Here is a 22369-nt window from a genome sequence, read left to right on the forward strand (position 1 = left end):
TTTTTTTTTTTTTTTTTTTTTTTTTTTTTTTTTTTTTTTTTTTTTTGTGTGTAAAGTAAATTGATCCAAAATTTGTTGTTTATGCAGAAAACTTGATATAGTGACAGCATGAAACTAAAAGAAAAGTGTTGTGACCATGAGTACTTCATATTAGTCACACAATTTGACTATAAGGCCTTCAAGCAACCAGTAAAATAACTGCTTGACGTTAATTATTGTAAAGTAACATATTCCAAGCTGCTGCTTTGGAATGAAGCAAAACTCAAAATAAAAGTATTCTCTGTCTTTACTGCCCCTGTTAATAATATGCAAGGCATTTAAAATGTAAGGATAGTATTCAAAGAGATCAATGAATTTCATTGTTGCTAAAAAAAAAAAAAAAAAAAAAAAAAAAAAAAAAAAAAAAGAAAGTGCACAGAAGGCTGACACAGTACTTTTCATTTAGTAATGATAGTGATATACAGATGAAAATAAATTGTGCTGATTTATTTTAAGAAATTATTTATTGCAAAATTTTTAAGTAGAGCTCCTTGCAAATCAGCATTATCCTTCTGAAATCAACTAAAACATGTTGACAAGGACAGATTGCTGCTCACCATAAAGATGCTGCATTAAGTTGCAGACACACATGATGAAAACACTCTTATGAATAATCTTTTGACCAAAGCCTTCTTCAGAAAAGAAAAATGCACACACATTCACACCAGCAAGCACACTTCACGCACACACTGGCCACTTATCTCTGGCTGCTCCAACCAGAATCAAATTCTGACCGGAGCAGCCAGAGATAGTAGCTGCTCCAGCCAGAATCAAATATGAATGTGTGTGCATTCTTCTTTTCTGAAGAAGGTGTTGGCCAAAAGCTTATTCACAACAGTCTTTTCATCATGCCTGTCTGCAGCTCAACTTCCTATCTTTATGGTGAGTAACAAGTTATCCTTTTCATCATAATGTTGTTAATATTCCAACATGGACTTTCCATTGTACAAAAACAAGTTGAATTCCATTCTTTTGCCAGTGTGAGTAGGCCATCGTCAGATGCTTCTCTTAACTTGAGCCTGTGATGTCAATAGAATTGTTGTTACTGTTAATAAAGAGTAAGACATTGAGCTGTAGAACTCTCCATAAAGCAGACAAAAAATTCTGTGTGTGTTATTTATGTATGCAAAACCTGTAAAAGTACATAATTATCTCCTGTTATTACTCTGTAAAATATTCACTGTTATTCTGATTATTTACCATTGGTTTTAATTGTCATGTAAGATTTACAATTAGATCGAAGAAATAAACAAACTACTGAGAGCCTAACTGAGGCCTCGTGTAAATGATGGTAGTAACTGACCAATTAAAGAGGCTTTCTCTCTACTGATGCAACATATCAACAGCAAAAGTTCAATGAGAGAGCATATGTTGTATAACAATTTGGAGCAACAAAACAACTAAATTTCACATTTGAGTTATATATGACACTCATGGGATGTAAGAAAAATGTCTGTCATTAGTCAGATATTTCTAAACCTGTCTTTTGTTGTCCATGTGCTTTTTATAGAAAAGACTGCTGATCAGTTCTTATTTGTTTATGCTTTAGTACACTTGACAAGATTTCTGTAAGCTTGTTATGGAGAAAAACAATTTTTACAGCCATCTTCAATTTGGTGTCATCATGTTATAATTTCTGGTGTTTGTCTGATTATTTTGTCTCTGTGAAGCTAAAGTCTTCCACAATTGTAAATTGCAATATATTATGATAAATAAATTGTTACATGTGTGCAAAATTTATTTTCAACCTTTTATATTATGATTACCTAGGAGTTGTAGCAGTGTGTTTCAGTAGGAATACTGAATACTTCAGGAGGTGGTGGTATAGACTATTTTGAATAAAATATTGCCTATAATGTGTCCAATTTTTATTGATTGCAGAAATACAAGTGTGTCACCCAAACAAATACTCACAGAATGTGTTAAGCAAAGGCAGATGATTAGATTCAAAGTAGATTTACATAAACTCCACCTCTGACTTTAATGCACTTCTTACTTCTCTTGATAACGCCCTGTATAGCATTCCTGAGTTCATGTTGGCATTCTTTTCTGAGGAGCAGCACTATTCATAACCCAAGCAATAAATTTATCCCTCCTTTATGCAGTAACATAGAGGCTTAATCATCTTGTTGCCTATCACACTGCACTGTGCATTTACAGATAAGCATTCTTGAAAATGTGTATCCACAAAGGGATGTAGATTTTTGTCAGATCACTGGTTGTGATGTTATGGACACTATCATAAATGAATGTGGCTTCATCAGTTAACAGCAGTAATGGGATTACTGGTGATTTGCCATTAGCCAATGAAAAAATTCCAATCAACTACTTCTGTCTCTCTGTTGAAGATGTTGAATCCATTGTAGATGATAAGGATAGAGGTCCTTTATAAATAGTGTCTGTCATATTCTTGTACGTGGAGCACTTATATGAGTAGAAACTCAGCATGTGCTTGTTGGAGAACAATGTTCTGCCAACTGAATACTGTCTTCTTCTCCATCTACACTCTGTTCATTTGCATGTTCAGATGAAATGTGACTGCTGTGCACTGCACCAGTCTCACTCTGCAGTTAGAAAATTAATGTTCATGTTCTCTACAAGCAACAGTGCAGTTTCTATTACAAAACCCATACACAACTACCATAATGACATACTCAGAATTTGTAAATAGGAATGTCATGATTAAATGATACAATTGAATTGACGAACAAATCACAATCACATCTGAAAAATTCTGTTACATAAACTCAGGCACAACTTCACAACTTGAACTTGAAAATGACAATGAGTGCTAATAACGTCATAGCAACTGCAGTACCAATACATCACACGAAAGCTTATCACTGTAACCAGTTGTATTTCTGTAACTAATAAAAATTGGACATTTGTTATACGGAATGTTTTATTCAAAGTGGCTATACTACCATCTCCTAAAATATTCACTATTCCTCCTGAAACATGCTACGATCACTTTGCCCAACAAAGCTCTAGGGATGAGTTAAAATATTGCTGGTGGACACAAGAGTTTATCAGAAGCTGGAACATTCATATTGTTAAAAAACTTTCTTTGTGTGTGTGTCACTGAAAAACCATTCTTGTATAGTCACAGACTTTTATTTCATGTATGACCATTATTTTGGTCATGGATTGTTTAACAAACCAATTTATGCAGTATTGTTTCTGCATTATGATGTAGGTGGTAACATTGTGGTTGCAGGGAAGCTTCAGAAACTGAATGTGTCATTGCCCTAAATCACAGAAATAGAAACCCAGTAGAAGTAACACAATAATATATTTATTTTAAACAATATGTACAGTACTGCAGAATGATATACCAGGTAACTACATAATTTTAGTAATATAATAAACATGTCATGCTTAAAGCCATTTACAACAGAAATAGGAAGGAACATAAAGACTTTAAGAAAACCAAGTTTGTGACTTTTAAACATAAAAACAATATCAATTACATACAGTTTCTTCTTCCATTTAAGGAGACCTGACAACAAAGCAACACACAATCTGAGAACTCAACCTGTACTACTTGCAATATGTTCCACAGATGAAAAACTTATGTTTCAACATTACTGATACATCATTTATTGCATAGCATATAAAAAGAAAGTCACTTATCCACAATAATTCATCATCGATATCCATGGCAAATTCTGCTGTAATCTGCACGGCAGTACTTCCACAGTCACAAGGTGCGAATTTATGATGATCTGGCAGCACATTCTCTCTCTCTCTCTCTCTCTCTCTCTCTCTCTCTCTCTCTCTCTCTCTCTCCATTTGTTACACACACACACACACACACACACACACACACACACACACACACACACACACTGTATTTCATAGCACAACTGAAAATGTGCAGATATCAAACCATCACAAATATCCAGTGAAATCCATTTCATTTGATAAGTTACAGGCAACAACTGAAATGTCATAATGAAGGATGATTCGGTAGATATCATCTTGACCAACAACAATGTGAAATGGGGATTAGTTTAAAGAATATTTCTGAATCCAAAACAAATGAGGAAACATATTTGGAGGAATATCATGACTATGATTTTCAATGTCTTATGTTTCTTCTGATGAATCACATTGATATATCCTTAACTATTACCCTCTCAAGATGGAATGGCTGCATGCAAGTTGATTTCCATAGTTGAGGAAAATGTGCCAGAGCTTATTTTGCTGTAGGTATTTGACTTTCATTTAAAATTTTATGAAATTGTCTTCTACCCTTTAACTGTCTATATGAACTCCAAATATCAGTTATTTATGTGTATGTAATAAATCCTTTGATTCATTGTAGCTGTTCTACTAATCTAATTAGAACTACTTAAAAGTACTAATAGCAACATTATCCTGCATTACATATTTCTGGAATATTTTTGTAATACAAGAAATTCCCCAGAATGTTGCCCATCTCAGTTTTTACCCAAACTGTGATCTGGCTATGAAGCTTTGTTTCTGTGTGATGTATGTTTACTTTTCAATTAATTTCTCAATTTGAATTTTTTTCATGTAAAGGCATGCCTAGTCATCTCACAATTTTTGAAAGAAGTATAATAATACTGCAGTATTACATATAATTCATAATTCTGCAGTAAAAGCCCCTTTCTAGTTATGGTACTGACAGTGTTCAACCTGTCTTCACAGGTGAATGTTAGACAGGAGATGAACCAAATACCAACATCTGGTAGGAAAAAGAGACAGTGAAACGACGAGCAGTCATAATTATTTTAAAAAATATGAATAAAAAATTAATCTTGGAGTACCTCACAGACAACTGTGAGCAGTAGGCACCATAAACAAAAAATAGAATTGAGGGTGATTTCCAATTTTCTAGTTTTGCAAAGCCAGGAATTTGGCAGTCATTAGTTTCACTAAGAAAGCATGAAAGATCACTAGAATTAAAGATGTGGAGAGGCTGTAATCATGAGGGTATTTTTTATGTATGTTACTGAAAAACAAATACAGGAAGTAAAGATTGATATATCTTTCAAAATAAGAAGAAATAGAAGAATTAAAGTAATAACAAGTCATGACTGACCATCTGCAGAGATTTACCTCCAGAACTGCTCAGATAATTACCCAAGAGTTTGTGCCGCTAAAAGCAATAACATATGACTTTCTGATACTAAGAAGTATTACTGCCTTTTGCCAAGATCCAAGCTTTGCCCTAATGAGCAAAGTTAATCTGAGTTCTTCAAATGGAACATTTAGTGCACTTGTTACAAGTGTGATTTTCCTTATATGAGGCAAACAACTTGGATGGTACAAAAAATATCAGTGTATCACAGAGCTTTCACACTACTGCAAAACTCACATTGGAAAAACCCAGAAAATATAGGAAAATATATCTTCCAACAAGTGAAATTGATTTCACATTTAAAACAACAAATTACTCAGACTATACAGGTTCCATTAAACTTCAGAGATTGAGTTTTAAGAGTCTAGTTGAACCACTCAAATCACTTATTTGATGAATAAAATTCCTCATCATTAGATAACAGGAAATGAAATAAATGTAATGTGTTTGTCTGAAACTATAAGATCTACTTAAGGTTCACAACCTACATCTGTTTTCCAAGGTACCTATAATATAAGCCACAGGTACAAGTAGAACACTGATGTACAGTGTTTTAGTACCACACAACTCTCACACATTAATGTCAGTTCAGTATGCTATAAAGAAGAGAAACACTTAATATTAACAGTTATTGGCACAAATACTAATTTCAATCAATTTCATAGATGATGCTTGACACTATGATACAGGATAGTAATGTTTATTACTTGCTAGGAATCAATCATGATTAAATTTTATGTGACACTGTGAATTGCTTTCTTTGATATTCCAAGTCATTGTAGTGAAATCTGAATCAGTGAACTTGGTAATATGTCAGTAGAAGGGACTGTTTAAATTGAGAAACTAGAGGAGTCATAGAAGAACAGATAAAATATACAAAAATAATATTTGTATGAGAGAAATTAATTAAAGGTCTGCAGCAGTTAAAAATCAAAAGAGCTGATTGTATAAGAATGCTTAGAGATGAAGGTAAAATACTACATGTTCTTATTTAAAGACTAGTCACTGTAAGATCTCCAATGGAAGCAGTTTGAGCATCTTTCACTTCTCCCAAATACTGTATATCTTCTGTTCTACCTCAGTTTTACTTTTCTTCTTACCTTTTGTGTTGTTAATATTTTACTCTACGTTTTGGTAACTCTTATTAAGTATCTTTCCCCTTCAATGCCATTTTGTTTCTCCTTGAAAGCTTCATTGAGTCACTACTCCCACTGTATAATCATACCTTCACTTGCTACACACTTTCTTTCTTGTTCAGTAGGTGCATCAGCCACTCCATTTCCTGCTTCTTCATTTGTAATTCAATGTAATTCTCCCCATTATCTCAGCTGATTGGACAATCCTTCACATTTCCAGTTACTTGTCTTCTATTGTATGTACAAATGTAATTCTACAGGTTCAAATGAAATTGAAATCAATTTAAGACATAGACAAAAATTTAAGAAATTTCATTAGTAAATGAAACATGTCAGTGCAGGTAAACTGTGTTGTTTGTTGAAAGACAAATTCAGTATCTCTGCCCTTAATTTTCTCCAGTTTTCTGCTAGATTATTATCTGGATTGTAACCAAGCTCCAAACAGCAATTATAATTGTTCAAAACATGGGAGTGTATATATTTTCTTTACAGTTTGTGCATTAATTGCTTTCTTTGAATTTGTATATAATGTTGCAGATGTTCCATAAAATAATTTTTCCCCTTGCTGTGATTTTCTTGAAGTATTTCTAAGTTACATTCATATTTACAACACCATCTAATACTTGGACCTTTGTACATCATTACTTTGATAGATGAAATTCCCTTTCCATTGACTTAGTCAGTCCATACAGCTGGAGCTTTCGATTGAATTTACAAAGTTATATTTTTTTTTCACCAGGCCCTTAATGGATTCAGGGGGTAGTATAGCTACTGTGGTGAGTACAAATAGGTAATATTTTTAACAAATTTTGTAACACTTTTTGGAGAGATTACAATAGAAGATTTAAATACAAATATCACACTAGTTTTTTTTTTATGGACAGAGATTAATAAGATATCTGTGAAGCTGCTCAAATGAGCATTGTCATCTCATTGAGGTGACAGAACAGCATCGTATCCAGCACTGTAAGCAGCCTGAATATACGCATCAGGTTCACTCTTCACTCCACCAGTTCCTGGAACCCCATGAGTGGCATAGCACAGGGTCGGAGTAGTACTGCCCCACAAAAGGCTGACATCTGCAGCTGTTCCATTGCTCCCAGTGCTACTCGTGCTGCCACTGCAAGAAAATAACAGTATGTCATGTAACATCATGTTTCAATGTTGAAAAATCAAGAAATCAGGCATGAAATATTATGTTTCTTGTCTCTGAATCAAAACTGATACCAATTAAATTGGCTTGAAACACAAATAAACTACTCTTATCCTCAGATGAATGGCTGGAGTGTGCATTGCGTTCTGCTTCTCTTTGTTATGTGACTGTGCAATATCTATATACTCCTGTTTGTGTGCTCTGAACAAAGAAGTTGAATTGTGAACATTTGTTAAATGGATTATTCTTGTGGTATGAATTTTACGTCTCACTCAATAACATATCTCATTCTGTAAGTAGTTTCAACAAAGAGAAATTCACTGACATCAATCACCTATATGCAACATTAACAACCTTGAAGCAAAAGTTTTATTTAACAGAACAATCACTACCAAGTGTGTACCAAGGGTCTGAGCTAGAGTAGAGGGTGGTACATCAATAGTTTCACAGTGAATGGTGAAATAATTTTAAGATTCACAACAAATGTTTTCGGATGTGATTACAACTAGTCAGCATTCATTTCACGTAGCACCTTTCATTCAAGTGATACATATTTCAGTGTATTGGAGCAGGATGTGAATACACTTTGTGAAAACAATTTTTTCCGCGGGACAGTTAGACCATTACCCATCAGATATCTGTTATACCGGCCAAACTTGATTCCTGCTTCCTGCCCACATAATCAGTAAGCTCCACAACACTGAGATTTTATGATTATAAATGTGACTGTTCACGTATAACACTCTTTGAAAATTAAAAAAAATTGATTAAAAGCCTTTAACCTTGATCACTACTTGATTTGGAACAAACACAGCTCTATAATTTACACGTCTGAGACTTTCATTTGCTCTATGTCTTCAGCCGTTTTGCTATCAAGGCAATAAAGTGATACAACATGTTGACTTATGTGCATAGAAGCCATCTTTGTGAAGACAACTGAGAACAGTTTAGGTTGATATACTACTGGTACCTTATATGAGGGCAATTTGGAAAGTAAGGTCCGATGGGGTGCAAAATGGAAACCACAGTGAAAATCCAATGAAGCTTTGCACCAATGCATTGGGCACTACCTCTAGTATGCCTGTCAATTGCATCACATCACTTTTTTCAGTTTTGAGCATACAGTGAGCACATAAAGATGCTTAAAACAATAGTGTCTCCCATAAAGCATGAGGGCCTGGTGTGAGATTTCGCCTGATGTCATGCAGCCCACATAACATGACTGTAATGTGCTTCCTTCTGCATGACAACTCTCGGCTGCACTCTACAGGGGCAATGAAGAAGTTCCTGCAGCATTTTTGATGGGAAGTGTTTGATCACTCACCATAGAGCCCGTAATTGACTCTCCCTGAGTTTCATCTCTGCTCACATGAATCGCTGGCTTTGAAGACTATGTTCTGGCACAGTCAACGAGCTGTAGACCAGCATAGAATTGGCAGTAAACACAGGTGGGTGCCTTCTATGATGAGGGTATTGGAAAGTTGGTACAATGCTATGACAAATGTCTAAATAAGAGCGGTGACTATGTAGAGAAGTAGCTGGATGGTGGAGTTAACTGCTGCAAATAAAACATTTTTTATTTTCACAGTTTTTTCCATTTTGCAACCAGTCGGACCTTACTTTCTGAATAGGCCCTGTATTTCCATAAACCAGATTCACTGGCAATCAGCTACTTTTCAGTATCTGTTGTAATGGCCTATTTGCAATAGATTGTCATCCTCTCTAGTAGTTGCTCATAGATGACCTTGCAATAATAATCTCTGTAGAACTCAGAATTACAATTTGGAGGACTCTAATGATATATGATGTATGATTGAGCAGTAGTAAACAAATGTGTCAGCTACTGAAGCAATGTAGATTACTCATGTTTGTATCATATACTGAACATGAGAAATTAAGTAACCAAGAGGAAGCGTCAACCATTAGACATGAAGAATAAATCTGCATTAGAAACTGGCACTCCTGTATATTTCACACCATTACCCAAACATTAACACATTGATAATTAATTGGGTACATAACATATTATGTCAAAATGAAACACACTTCATGAGCAGCAATTATGAGGATTACAAAATGAACAAAATTATCAAGATTTTCTGCAAGAATTATCCATGCAGAAGTGAAAAATGCAATGTTAGTCACGTGGGTACTTAGGTTGTCAGAAAAAAATGCTGAAGGTGTGAAGAAATGACAAGAAAAGAAAATATCTAACTAAACAAGATGGCTGTTGAAGAGGACATGTGAGATCAAGTAAATAATAGTAACATGATAAAAAGTCCTAAATTACACAACACTATTCAGGAATGCCTTGAGTGGATATGAGAAGATACAATCAAAACCTAGTTAAAGAAATAGTTGAAAACAACAGTAATAGTATGCAGATAAAAACTTAAGCTTATGTTCAATAAATTGTGGGACAGATTTGTTGGCCAGTGCTTACCTTCAAGACAAAAAGGCATATTACTGTCAATTCATTTGATTTGGTTTCTTATTTGGTTCTGTTGATTACGTATTGTACAAATTGTTTACTAGTAATACAGGAGGAGTCAAGGGATATAATGCAAAATCATGTGAGCATTTTATATATCATACAAATACTGATTTTCTATGAATTGTGGACAATATTACAAGCTGCATTCAAGTGAATGCTTAAAATAGCAGAATGAATGGAAGTACACATTTTTATCCTAGTGCCATAAATAAATAATGAAATTTACATTATGTCATTATGATTTAAACTAAAATACAAAATTTTTATCTTCATCACATAAGTGAATTCAAGTGAATACTTAATAGACTAGAATAAATGGTAGTGCACATTTTAATCTATGTTATAAATAAATTTACATTTTATCACTATAATTTATGTTAGGAGTACACAATTTTGTCTTCATGACATAAGTAAAGATTTCCTTTCCTCTACTTTTATTCAAAAGGATGCCTTATTAGTCTAGGAATTCATTCACTTTATAATAAGTTTATTCTTTGAGGAACACTTTTAGTTTCCTTTTCAGTATCTTCATGTTATTAATTTTCTTTTTTATACTGATGGGAAGCTCGTTATATATGTTTATTCTTGACTCAGTTACTCCCCTATGGACTTCTGTGAGAGTTGCAGAACCTTGGTGGAAATTTTTCCCGTCTTGTGTCAGGTTTGCGAATGTCACAGTTCTTCTGTAATAATTCCTTGTTTCTGGCTACAAACATCATCAGTGAGTATATACTGTATATTGAACTATTACAGTAAATATTCTTAGAGTCTTAAAGAGACCTATGAAGGATGTTTTGTTAGAGATCCCATATATGAACCTCAATGCTCGTTTTTGTAGTTTGAAGACTCTTTCAATTCCTGTAGCATTTCTCCAGAAGATAATACTATAAGACAAAACAGAATGGAAATATGCAAAATATGACAAAAGCTCTATATCTCTGTTAACAAGGTGAGAAAGAGCTCTCAGGGCAAAACACACTATGCTAAATTTATTGACCAGCTGATCAATTTGCTCTGACCATCTTACCCTGGCTGTCTTTCTGGATGCCTAGGAATTTTGATATGTGTGGTTTCATAAGTTTTTTGGTTGTTGATCTCCATTTCAGGAACTTTGAGTTGTTTGTTTACTGTCTGAAACTGCATAATGTTAATTTTTGAAAAATTTAGAAAATCTAGAACATTATTAAATGTTTTAAGGTTTTTAAAGCTGCATTGCACAAACACATCTACTTGTCGTGATGCATGCCTAGACAATATTATGGTTAATTTACATAGAGAGGAATATATGACTAGCCTGACTGATGTAGTTTTTGCAGATCATGATCCTTTGCTTTTAACAATTTATCACAAGCATCCACCTTGTTATAATGCATCTAATGTGGCATGGGTGAAATGTCAAAGAGAAGAGTACATTACATTGTTTATTGACAAGTTAAAAAGCACAAATTTGGGCTCTACATATGGGTGTCAAACAGGAAAAGCTGGAGATGAAAATGGTTTTGAAGACCTCTTTTAAAAAAAACAAGGAGACATGTTATTCATGTTCCCCATTACTAAAAGTTAATTCCCCAGGTAGACCTAAATGTAACAACACAAAAATCTGTTGGTATATAAATGAATTGGCAGTAATTAGAGAAAACATGCTTGTACTGTGTTGAATGCACAAAAATGAGGATAACCAAGGGGAGGAGGAGAGGAGTACGGTCTACAATGAATACCTTAAGAATAAAAAGCATTACAAAGCCAATCTCAGACAGGCCAAAAAATAGCACATGAAAGGTACATAGAAGGTACTCTAAATAAGTGCAGGCCAGCATGGGAAGTAATTACACAAGATAATTCTTCCAGCCAGGTATGTCAGACTCTGACTGATCCATGAGATCTGAATGACTATGTTGTCACATCAGTCAGAGAAGTAGGAGATAAAATTAAGACCTGAGATACTTCTGCAAGGGATCTACTCGGTCCCCAGCTGCCAGAAGGACCTGTATTTCGATGGGATAAAATCACACCTGATGAGGTCTGTATAACTGATTCCAAATTGTCAAATTCTAAAAGTATGGACTGCTACTGAATTTCAATTTGTGTTGTTACAAGAGTGGTTCACTTGATAAGTGAGTTACTAAGTTTTATTTTTAATAAATGTCTAGAGTATGGAGTTTTTCCAGATTCACTCAAAATCTCAAAAGTTATTCCCATATGCAAAAAGTGTGATAAATTACTCCCCCGGAGCTATCAACGGTTTCTACTGTGCCAATATTCTCAAAAATATTTTAATCACTCATGTACATCCAATTAAATAATTACTTTAAAAAAGTGCCCTTTTATGCAATAATCAGTATGGATTTTGCCCAGTTAAAAATACCACTGCAGCTGTTCTAGAAACTGTTGACCAAACTTTAACTGCTTTCAAAAATAAGAAGATGGTGTCACTTGTATCATATGATTTAAGTAGAGCTTTTGACTGAATTCCTTTCAACATATTATTAACAAAATTGGAATAGTATGGTCTACAGAAATCTACACTGGCAGTAATCTCTTCCTACTTGACCAACAGAAGACAGTTAGTCTCAATTAGAAATAGACATTTCCCCTTAGTAGAAATTGGCATGGGTGTACCACAGCACTCAGTCCTTGGCCCCTTCTTTTTCGTTGTGGCTGTCAATGACGTGCCCCATTGTGTATCACAGTCTGTAATCTACTATGCTGATGATACAACTTTACTTTCTTTGCATCATGACATCCCAAGCCTTAACGTGATCTTGCAAGAAACTCTTGACACTGCATTTAACTGGTATGCAGTCATTAAATTTGTCTGTAATCCAGACAAAACTCAAAAGCTTATGTTAGGATTGCCTAAGAAGATAGAAAATAAATGTGTCAAACTTTTAAGAATACATATTGATGCCAAACTCATTTGGGTGGAACATATCAACCAAGTTTAGAAAGATCTCATAAGTGTCCTGCTCCTATGGAAACAGAGAGCGATGGTCAGTAATAATTATCTCCGTATGGCGTATTTTGAGCTCTTTCAGTCACACATCTCATATGGGGACATTCTCCTCATATAGCAACATTTGAAAAGTCCAAAAAAAAGTTGTCCACATATTATGCAAGGCTGGTCCTAAAGAGCACTTTTGTCCTCTTTTTACTAGGCTTAAGCTACTAACAGTTGTAAACCTATACATCTATGAGTCTGCACTCTTTATCAAGAACAGCATTAAGGAATGTGTTTTAAGGGAAACAATACACAAACATGACTTCAGAAACAAGGCAAACATTGACATTCCAAGGCACAGGCTAGCTGTAACTGGAAACTCCCATAAAGTAAATGCCCTCAAAATTTTTGACAAGCTGCCTCTCACTGCTTGACGCCTTCCATTCAAACAATTGGAAACAAAATCGTATGACTAGCTGACATAAAACGAATAATACAATATGAAAGAGCTCTATGAAATGGACAAGATTGACATTAATATTTAAAATTATAGCTGTATATCAGATAGTTAATCTGTACATGAATTGAAAAGGTTAACTGTAATAATGTAAGTGCAACTGTAACCTGATTGTTATTAAGATATTACCTGATATTATTAAGAATGCCTGTTCTTCTGTATGTGGTCAGTGGCAATGAACGATTCAGATTCAGATTTCACTCCCCATGTTTTATCCCTGCCTCCCTCAGAAATCTAAAGAGTGTATTCTAGTCAACACTGTCAAAAGCTTTCTATAAATGTACAAATGCTACAAAAGTACTTTTGCCTTTCTTCAAGATATCTTCTAAGATAAGTTGCATGTTCCTACAGTTTTCTAGAACCCAAACTGATCTTACCCGAGGTCAGAGACTACAAGTTTTTTCATTCTTCTGTAAATAATTCATATCAATATTTTTGCAACTGTAACTTTTTAAACTGATAGTTTGGGTACATTCACATGTATCAGCTACTGCTTTCTTTAGAATTGGAATTATTGCATTCTTCTTGGAATCTGATGATATTTCGCTTTTCTCGTATATCTTGTACACCATGTGGAATAGTTTTGTCATAGTTATCTCTCCCAAGGATATCAGTAATTCTGAGGGAATTTCATCTGTTTCAGGAGCCTTATATCCACTTAGATGCTTAGATGTTTCAGTGCTCTGCAAAATTCTTCTTACAGTATCATATTTTCCCTTTCTATAATTCTGGCCTTGAAGTTCATTCCCTTGCATAGACCTCACGTATATTCCTTTCACTTTTCCACCTTCTCAGTTTTGCTTAGCACTGGGTTATCATCTGAGCTCTTAATTTCCTGTAGGTGACTTCTACATTTCCTCTTGTCACATAGGTTTCTATGACTGTGCATGTGCCCCCTATAAGCCACTGCATTTTGGCTGTTTTGCACTTTCTGTCAATCTAATTTTTTCAGCGCCTCTATTTCCTTTTGCCTACTTTATTTGGTGCATTTTAAGATTTTATTCTTTTATCACTTAATATGTTATCTTGGGAGTTCTACTGGGTCTTGTATTTTTGCCTATTTGATCCTCTGCTACCTCCGCCATTTCATCTCTTGATATCATATTCCTTTCCCCTGTTTCATTCAATTGTTGTCTAATTCTCCCTTTGAAACTCTCAATAAGCTCTGGTTCTTTCTATCTATCTAGGCTCCATCTCCTTAATTTCCTACATTTCTGCCATTCCTTTAGTTTTAATCTGCAATTCAGAACCAACAAACTATGGTGGGAGCCCACATCTGCCCCTGGAAATGTTTTGCAGTTTAAAATAGGGTTTTAAAACCTTTGTCTCACAATTATATAATCTATCTGAAACAGTCCAGTTTCTCCAGGTCTGTTCCAGGTATACAATTTTCTTCTCTGATTTTTAAACCAAGTGTTAACAATGATTAAATTATGTTTTGTGAAAAAGTCTATCAGGCAGCTATCCCTTTCATTTCTCTCCGTGATCATTGTTCTTCTAGCATTTTCCTTCTTTTCCTTTTCCTGCATTGAATTCCAGTCTTCCCACTACAGTTAAATGTTTGTCTCTCTTAACTACCTGAATACCTTCTTTTACCTCTTCATCACCTGCAGAGCTCATTTACATACACATAATTGTACTACTGTGGTATGTGCTGGCTTTGTATCTAACTTGGCAACAATAAGTCATTCTCTTTATTGTTTGTAGTAACTTATCCACATTCCAATTTTCTTATTCATTATTAAGAGTTCTCCTGTTTGCTTCTATTTGACTGTGTAGTTATAATCTTGCACAATTTTCACTATATCTAACTTCACCTTATCCATGTGCCTTTTTAAATTAAAAAATTAACTCCAGAAAATTGAAGCTGATTCACACTAGAACACAGTCATGTACCTAGGATCATACACTCTATTGACATTTAAAGGTGTCACAATCATAAAAATCTTGTCAATTCTGGGATCACGACTCACTCTGTTACATTATTACTCTATCACACACTGATAATCATTAAATGAGATCATATTAAACAGGAGTATTATAAGAAACCAGTTACAAAGTTAAATACATTTTGAAACTGAACGTTTTGGAAAGTAACACAAATTTCTATTTTCAAGACAGACAAATTTGAAAGACATTAACAGAATTCAGTTAATTTGCAAATATCCCATACTTCATTGCAGAAGACAGTCTTCTGTTTCAGTGTACAAAACGGTGCATGACTTATTAAGTATGGCTTTACTGTCCAGACGTTATATAACTAGTTTTAAAAATATATAGAATTTTACTTGCTGCAATATTTTGCAACTGAAATATTAATAATATATTCCAAATAAGTTTAATGTATTATATAGCACATAAATATGCAGAACTTGAAACATTTACAAATGCTGTACAAAACACATCCTCATATCTAGTGATGATAAAACCTGTAGAAAATGGTGGGAACTGCTTAGGGTAGTCATGAATGTGCATTGCTTCATGTGCTTCTAAGATCAGTAACTAGGCTGAAGTACAGACAAAAAACATCATGAGTTCCTAAGCAAACTGTACTCTACAGACAATAGTCCCTGGTACCAACAAACTGCTGACCAGTGTTAAAAAGTCAGATCAGTCAAATATCCACATTGTTGCTCCTGCAACAACTGAAAATTCTGCTTCCCTCTTCAGGTGCCACAGGTTAGCTTGGCTTCTCCACAGATACCCCTGTGTTGTGGTTGCATCAGTGGTATGGCTGTCACGTTAAGGCATGGAAGGCACCTCCTATTGGCTAAGACCATTGTTCAGAGGGTGGTTGGGTTAAATTTTTCAAGTTTTGCTGTAGTCTATGACTAAGCCAAAACTTAATCATGTAAATGATGAGGAAACAGCCATGTTTTCACTGAGAGAAAAATGTCATATTTGTGAACCTAGTGAAGCATTTCACATCATAGTGTATTGTGACGACTATGATCCACAGAACATGCAAAAGAACTAAACTGTCCAAATAACAAACCATACAATGCTAGAGTAAATCTCATCATGTGTTGCGATGGGTTGATCATTCATGGCTCTTGGCAACCTCAGCCATTTTTATACTGCGCATTATCAGCGTGACAATCAGAGCACAACACTGTAGAAGCTGTGACTGTATGCGATTTTTGAAATAAAAACTACATACCTAAAGCGTGATTGAGACAAACGTTGCTGGCTGTTAATACATTTGAATATCTTGAAGTTTCATTTAACATGACTTGGTAATAAGATATCTAATACATAAACAGAACCTACTTCCAAGAGTGTAACAACACCAGTGTATGTGTGCTGCAGCTTCTGACCAATGATCACATTTGTGTTTGTTTACATAAGGCTTATTCTTACGATGAGTGGGTTATAGTATCAAACATAGGCCTTAATTTTGCGGAAGACATTTCTGAGAATGTATGTTTGGAGCACTGCATTGTACGGTAATGAAACGTGGATCGTGAAACACCAAAACAGAAGAGAATCAAAGCATCTGACATGTGGTGTTACAGACGAATGTTGAAAATTAGGTGGACTGATAAGGTAAGGAATGAGGACATTCTGCACAGAATTGGAGAGGAAAGGAAATGTGGGAATCACTGACAAGGAGATGGGGTAGGATGATACGAGATATGTTAAGACATCAGGGAATGACTTTCATGGTATTAGAGGGAGCTGCAGAGGGCAAAAACTGTAAGACAGCAAATAATTGAGGACGTAGGTTGCAAGTGCTAGTCCAAGATGAACAGGTTGGCACAGGAGAGTAATTCATGGCTGGCCACATCAAACCAGTCCATAAGGCTGATGACTAAAAAAGAAAAAGAGTTGTCTTCACAGTATGCTCCATATCTTTGGGTACTGGCTGATCCTTTGTATATATATATTGAACAGGATGGGAGCTAGAACACTTCCTTGAGAAAGGCCAATTTGCTGCTTCTTCCAGTGACTTTTTATCCCTGCAAGAGCTATGTAGATTTGTTGGTTCTGAACAAGGATTCTATAAATTTTGCTAATTGACGGTCCCTAGTAATATCACGGGTTTTGAACATCAGTTTTCGGTAGTACCATAGGTTGCACTTAGATCGACCAGTCAAACCCGTTATTAGTTTGTTTTCATATACTTCATGTTCTGTGAGTGCCAAGACCTGGCTAGTACAAGATTTCCTTGGCCTGTTGCCAGCTTGCTGCAGGATTAATTTTGAATCAATGGTGTTATTGGTTCGATTAAGGATCAGCCTTTCATACACTTTGAAGAGTGGCACAAAATTGATATGGGCCGATTTGCTTGGTGAGTAAGGCTCTTTTTGTGTTTTAATGACTGCTATTCCCTTGGCTTTCCACCATAGTTTAGGGATTATAAACGGCTTTCGGCAGTGGCTGAATAGCCTTCAACACCCAATGTTAGACATTTGGTCTGAGATGATTCACCCATTTCACACGAACACACATCAATAACACAGCCGTCTTGATTAGAGTGTATACCCTCATTGAGCTCTCTCATTTTGAAAGGAGAGGAGAAGTTGTCGATTTCCTCTTTCAAATTCTAAAGGTGGCAGGGGTAAAATACAGGGAGCGAAAGGCTATTTACAATTTGTACAGAAACCAGATGGCAGTTATAAGAGTCGAGGGACATGAAAGGGAAGCAGTGGTTGGGAAGGGAGTAAGACAGGGTTGTAGCCTCTCCCCGATGTTGTTCAATCTGTATATTGAGCAAGCAGTAAAGGAAACAAAAGAAAAATTCGGAGTAGGTATTAAAATTCATGGAGAAGAAATAAAAACTTTGAGGTTCGCCGATGACATTGTAATTCTGTCAGAGACAGCAAAGGACTTGGAAGAGCAGTTGAATGGAATGGACAGTGTCTTGAAAGGAGGATATAAGATGAACATCAACAAAAGCAAAACAAGGATAATGGAATGTAGTCTAATTAAGTCCGGTGATGCTGAGGGAATTAGATTAGGAAATGAGACACTTAAAGTAGTAAAGGAGTTTTGCTATTTGGGGAGCAAAATAACTGATGATGGTCGAAGTAGAGAGGATATAAAATGTAGGCTGGCAATGGCAAGGAAAGCGTTTCTGAAGAAGAGAAATTTGTTAACATCCAGTATTGATTTAGGTGTCAGGAAGTCATTTCTGAAAGTATTCGTATGGAGTGTAGCCATGTATGGAAGTGAAACATGGACGATAAATAGTTTGGACAAGAAGAGAATAGAAGCTTTCGAAATGTGGTGCTGCAGAAGAATGCTGAAGATTAGATGGGTAGATCACATAACTAATGAGGAAGTATTGAATAGGATTGGGGAGAAGAGAAGTTTGTGGCACAACTTGATCAGAAGAAGGGATCGGTTGGTAGGACATGTTCTGAGGCATCAAGGGATCACCAATTTAGTATTGGAGGGCAGCGTGGAGGGTAAAAATCGTAGGGGGAGACCGAGAGATGAATACACTAAGCAGATTCAGAAGGATGTAGGTTGCAGTAGGTACTGGGAGATGAAAAAGCTTGCACAGGATAGAGTAGCATGGAGAGCTGCATCAAACCAGTCTCAGGACTGAAGACCACAACAACAACAACAACAACAACATCACGTTGTAACTTGCTTTTCTCATATTTTTTGTTGGGCGTGCCATTCAGTAGTAGGTGTGTGCAGTTTGATTAGGAGTTGCTCTAACCATTTCTTTGCTTTTTTTGGGTCCCCATTGAGCTTTCTGATCAGATTCCATGCAATTTTGCTGCCATATTCTCCAAGATTTCCCCCAATTTCTTTTGCCTTGTTTGACATAGTGCTGCCATAAAGAGTTGTGCCACAGGCTATTTGAGAAAACCAGCCAAAAAGGGACTTCATGTAGGGAATAAGGTTATTGGTACAGTTAAAAGAGCCTGCCTCACCTTTGAGTGCAAATGCAACATTTTGACTTCTGAAATAAGTAAACAGCTACAACAGTGGGCAGTTTTATGCAATAATCTATTGTTAGCATTCTTTTGTCAGCATGAGTTACTTTCATCAGTGAAATTAGATGTTTCCCTCTGCGGCCTGCAAAATGACTATCTCGATAGAGGAAAGAATCGTAATTTTGGAAGCATATGTGAAAAAAGGTTCGATTAAGAAAATTCGCGAAATTTTCGGGGTCAGGTGTCCGGATAGAGAACTACCAGCAAATATAGCAATGCAAAGTCTGCGTAAAAACTTGCAAAAGATAAAACGACAAAGAATCCCTTCAGTTCATCCACCAAAAGTTATTGCAGACATTCGCCAAAAAACTATTCAGAGCCCAAAGAAGCCTACACGTAAACTGACCCACCAGAGTATGTGACTGAGCGAGGTGCCGCAGTGGTTAGCACACGACGGTTCAAACCCGTATCTGGCCAAGCTGGTTTAGGTTTTCCTTTATTTCGCTAAATCGCTACAGGTAAGACCCAGGATGGTTCCTTTGAAAGGGTACGGGCGACTACCGTCCGCCGGCCGAAGTGGCCGTGCGGTTAAAGGCGCTGCAGTCTGGAACCGCAAGACCGCTACGGTCGCAGGTTCGAATCCTGCCTCGGGCATGGATGTTTGTGATGTCCTTAGGTTAGTTAGGTTTAACTAGTTCTAAGTTCTAGGGGACTAATGACCTCAGCAGTTGAGTCCCATAGTACTCAGAGCCATTTGAACCATTTGACTACCGTCCCCTTCCTTCCCTAATTCCCGGCGGGGTCAGGGATTTTCACCTGCCTCGAGATGACTGGGTGTATGTGTTGTCCTCATCACTTCATCATCATTCATGAAAGTGGCGAGATTGGACTGAGCAAAAGTTGGGAATTTGTACGGGGGCTGATAATCGCGCAATTGAGCGCCCCACAAACCAAACATCATCATCATCCTTCCCTAATCCGACAGTCCCCTCTCCCAACTCAACCAATCAAAAGACCTATGTAAATGGGAGGAGTTGCTAGCGGATATTGAAAAGTCTTAATTTAAAACCTATCGTGTGACGGTTGTGCAGCAATTACGGGAGTATGAAAGTCAGAAACATGTAGATTACTGCATTTTGAGTAACATCAACCCTTTCCACTGCATCTTGAATGATGAAGCATGGTTTCATCTTTCTGGTCGTGTGAATTCACAGAACACGAGGCACTGGGCAACGGAGAACCCTAACACTGTGTATCGGCAACCACTCCATAATGATAAAATCGGCTTTTGGTGCTGTGTAAGACGAACGCGCATCATTGGACCGATATTTTTGATACTACCCTGAACACGGTTGCATATACGAAAATTTTTTGATACATTTTGTGCTCAACTGACTGAATGTGAAATATAAAACTGCTTCTTCCAGCAAGATGGAGCAACATGCCACACGCCTGAGGGATCCCTGGAACAAGTTCATAATGTCTTTGAGGAACGAACTGTCAGCAAACACATATGGCAATCACGTTCGCCGGATCTAACGACATGCGAGTTTTTTCCTCTGGGGACTCTCGAAGAGCAAGGTCTTGAAACAAATCTACAGAGAGTACAGGAACTGAAAGTTAACATCAGCCTTGAAACTGCCACCATCGATAACAGAAATTTACATCGTGTGTATTTGAATATGCTTAGACGTGCACTGCTGTGTAGTGATTTTGCAAGTGTCACTTTCAACATCTTCTATAAACGTGCTTTTTACCGTATTTTTCATTGTAAACAAATGGTAAGTCCATTACAGCTCTTCATTTCTGTAATTTCATTGCGTTTCCTTTATACTTACAGAGGCTGCTTTTGTCTGCGCTACCCTCTAGTTAACAGCATATATTACGCAAAACCTGTAAAATTCAGAACAGCTGAAGCTAAGAAGGACCAATAAGCAAATAAACACACGTAATGAATTCTGGTACCTACTGTCAAGGCAAGTAATGAATCGCGTATCTTCTTCATGCTTCTGAAGAAAACTCAGAAGTCGGCTTGATGACAACTACAAATGATATAGCGCAGACTACTGGCAGCAACTGAACATAAACGATTTACGACATATGTAGAATTCCGTAGGTGTAAGAATACCACCTGTGAATGGTAATTTCAGGGCTGACATTTCCACATTTCGTATCCTTCATATATTTTACCATTAAGCAAATGGCTGCGATCGACATTTGTCATTGTTACGATGAACGAGTTACCAACAAACACCAGAAAAGTTGCTTCCTCGTAGATATTTTCGTGTGAGCCGCTTCCTTTTCAACCAAAACATAATAGTCACATATTAACTGAAAGGAAGACACCGCACTATTCCGGTGACAGTAATTGTAAAAAATTGATTGGCGACTCCATAGTGTCCTGTGCTCTACGACCAGATAATGGGTATACTTGGAAGGAGAGACAGCATTGGTCGTATATTTTTGTTTATTATCGCAAAATCGATTTTCGGTCACTTAGTGACCATCTTCAGTGCTGCAATATATAACTTAAATTAGTAAGCACTGGTGTCAATAAGCTTACGGCGATCACATAGACTCTATGTGATCGCCGTAAGCTTATTGACACCAGTGCTTACTAATTTAAGTTATATATTACAGCACTGGTCGCCGTAAGCTTATTGACACCAGTGCTTACTAATTTAAGTTATATATTGCAGCACTGAAGATGGTCACTAAGTGACCGAAAATCGGTTTTGCGATAATAAACAAAAATATACGACCAATGCTTCTCTCCTTCCAAGTATACAAAAATTGTAAAAAAGTGACTGTGACTGTAAAAAAAAAAAAAAAAAAAATGTTCGTGAAGCGATGGAATCTCTAAAGGAGCTTCTTCAAGGTATAGGTATCTCCTCGCGTTCTGGTAGTTTCAGATCGAATAAGTAACTACGCTGCTGAAACTTCCTGGCAGGTTAAAACTGTGTGCCGGACCACGACTCGAACTTGGGATATTTGCCTTTTGTGGGCAAATGATTTACCAACTAGGGTATCCAAGCACGACTCAAGACCCACACTAACATCTTCACTTCCACCAGTACCTCGTCTCCTACCTTCC

General features: G+C 36.3%; 1 protein-coding gene across 1 annotated transcript in view; it reads right to left on the minus strand.

Moving 5' to 3' along the window:
* Positions 1–7212: 7212 nt before the first annotated feature.
* The window catches only part of LOC126437776 (homeobox protein SIX6-like), a 186253-nt gene continuing 171096 nt past the window's right edge, over positions 7213–22369 (minus strand). The window contains exon 5 of the mRNA XM_050090485.1: positions 7213–7402. Within this exon, the coding sequence (XP_049946442.1) occupies positions 7213–7402 (190 nt within the window). The remainder of the gene's footprint in view (positions 7403–22369) is intronic.

Source organism: Schistocerca serialis, chromosome 1, assembly GCF_023864345.2.
Source record: "Schistocerca serialis cubense isolate TAMUIC-IGC-003099 chromosome 1, iqSchSeri2.2, whole genome shotgun sequence".
Lineage (NCBI taxonomy): Eukaryota > Metazoa > Arthropoda > Insecta > Orthoptera > Acrididae > Schistocerca > Schistocerca serialis.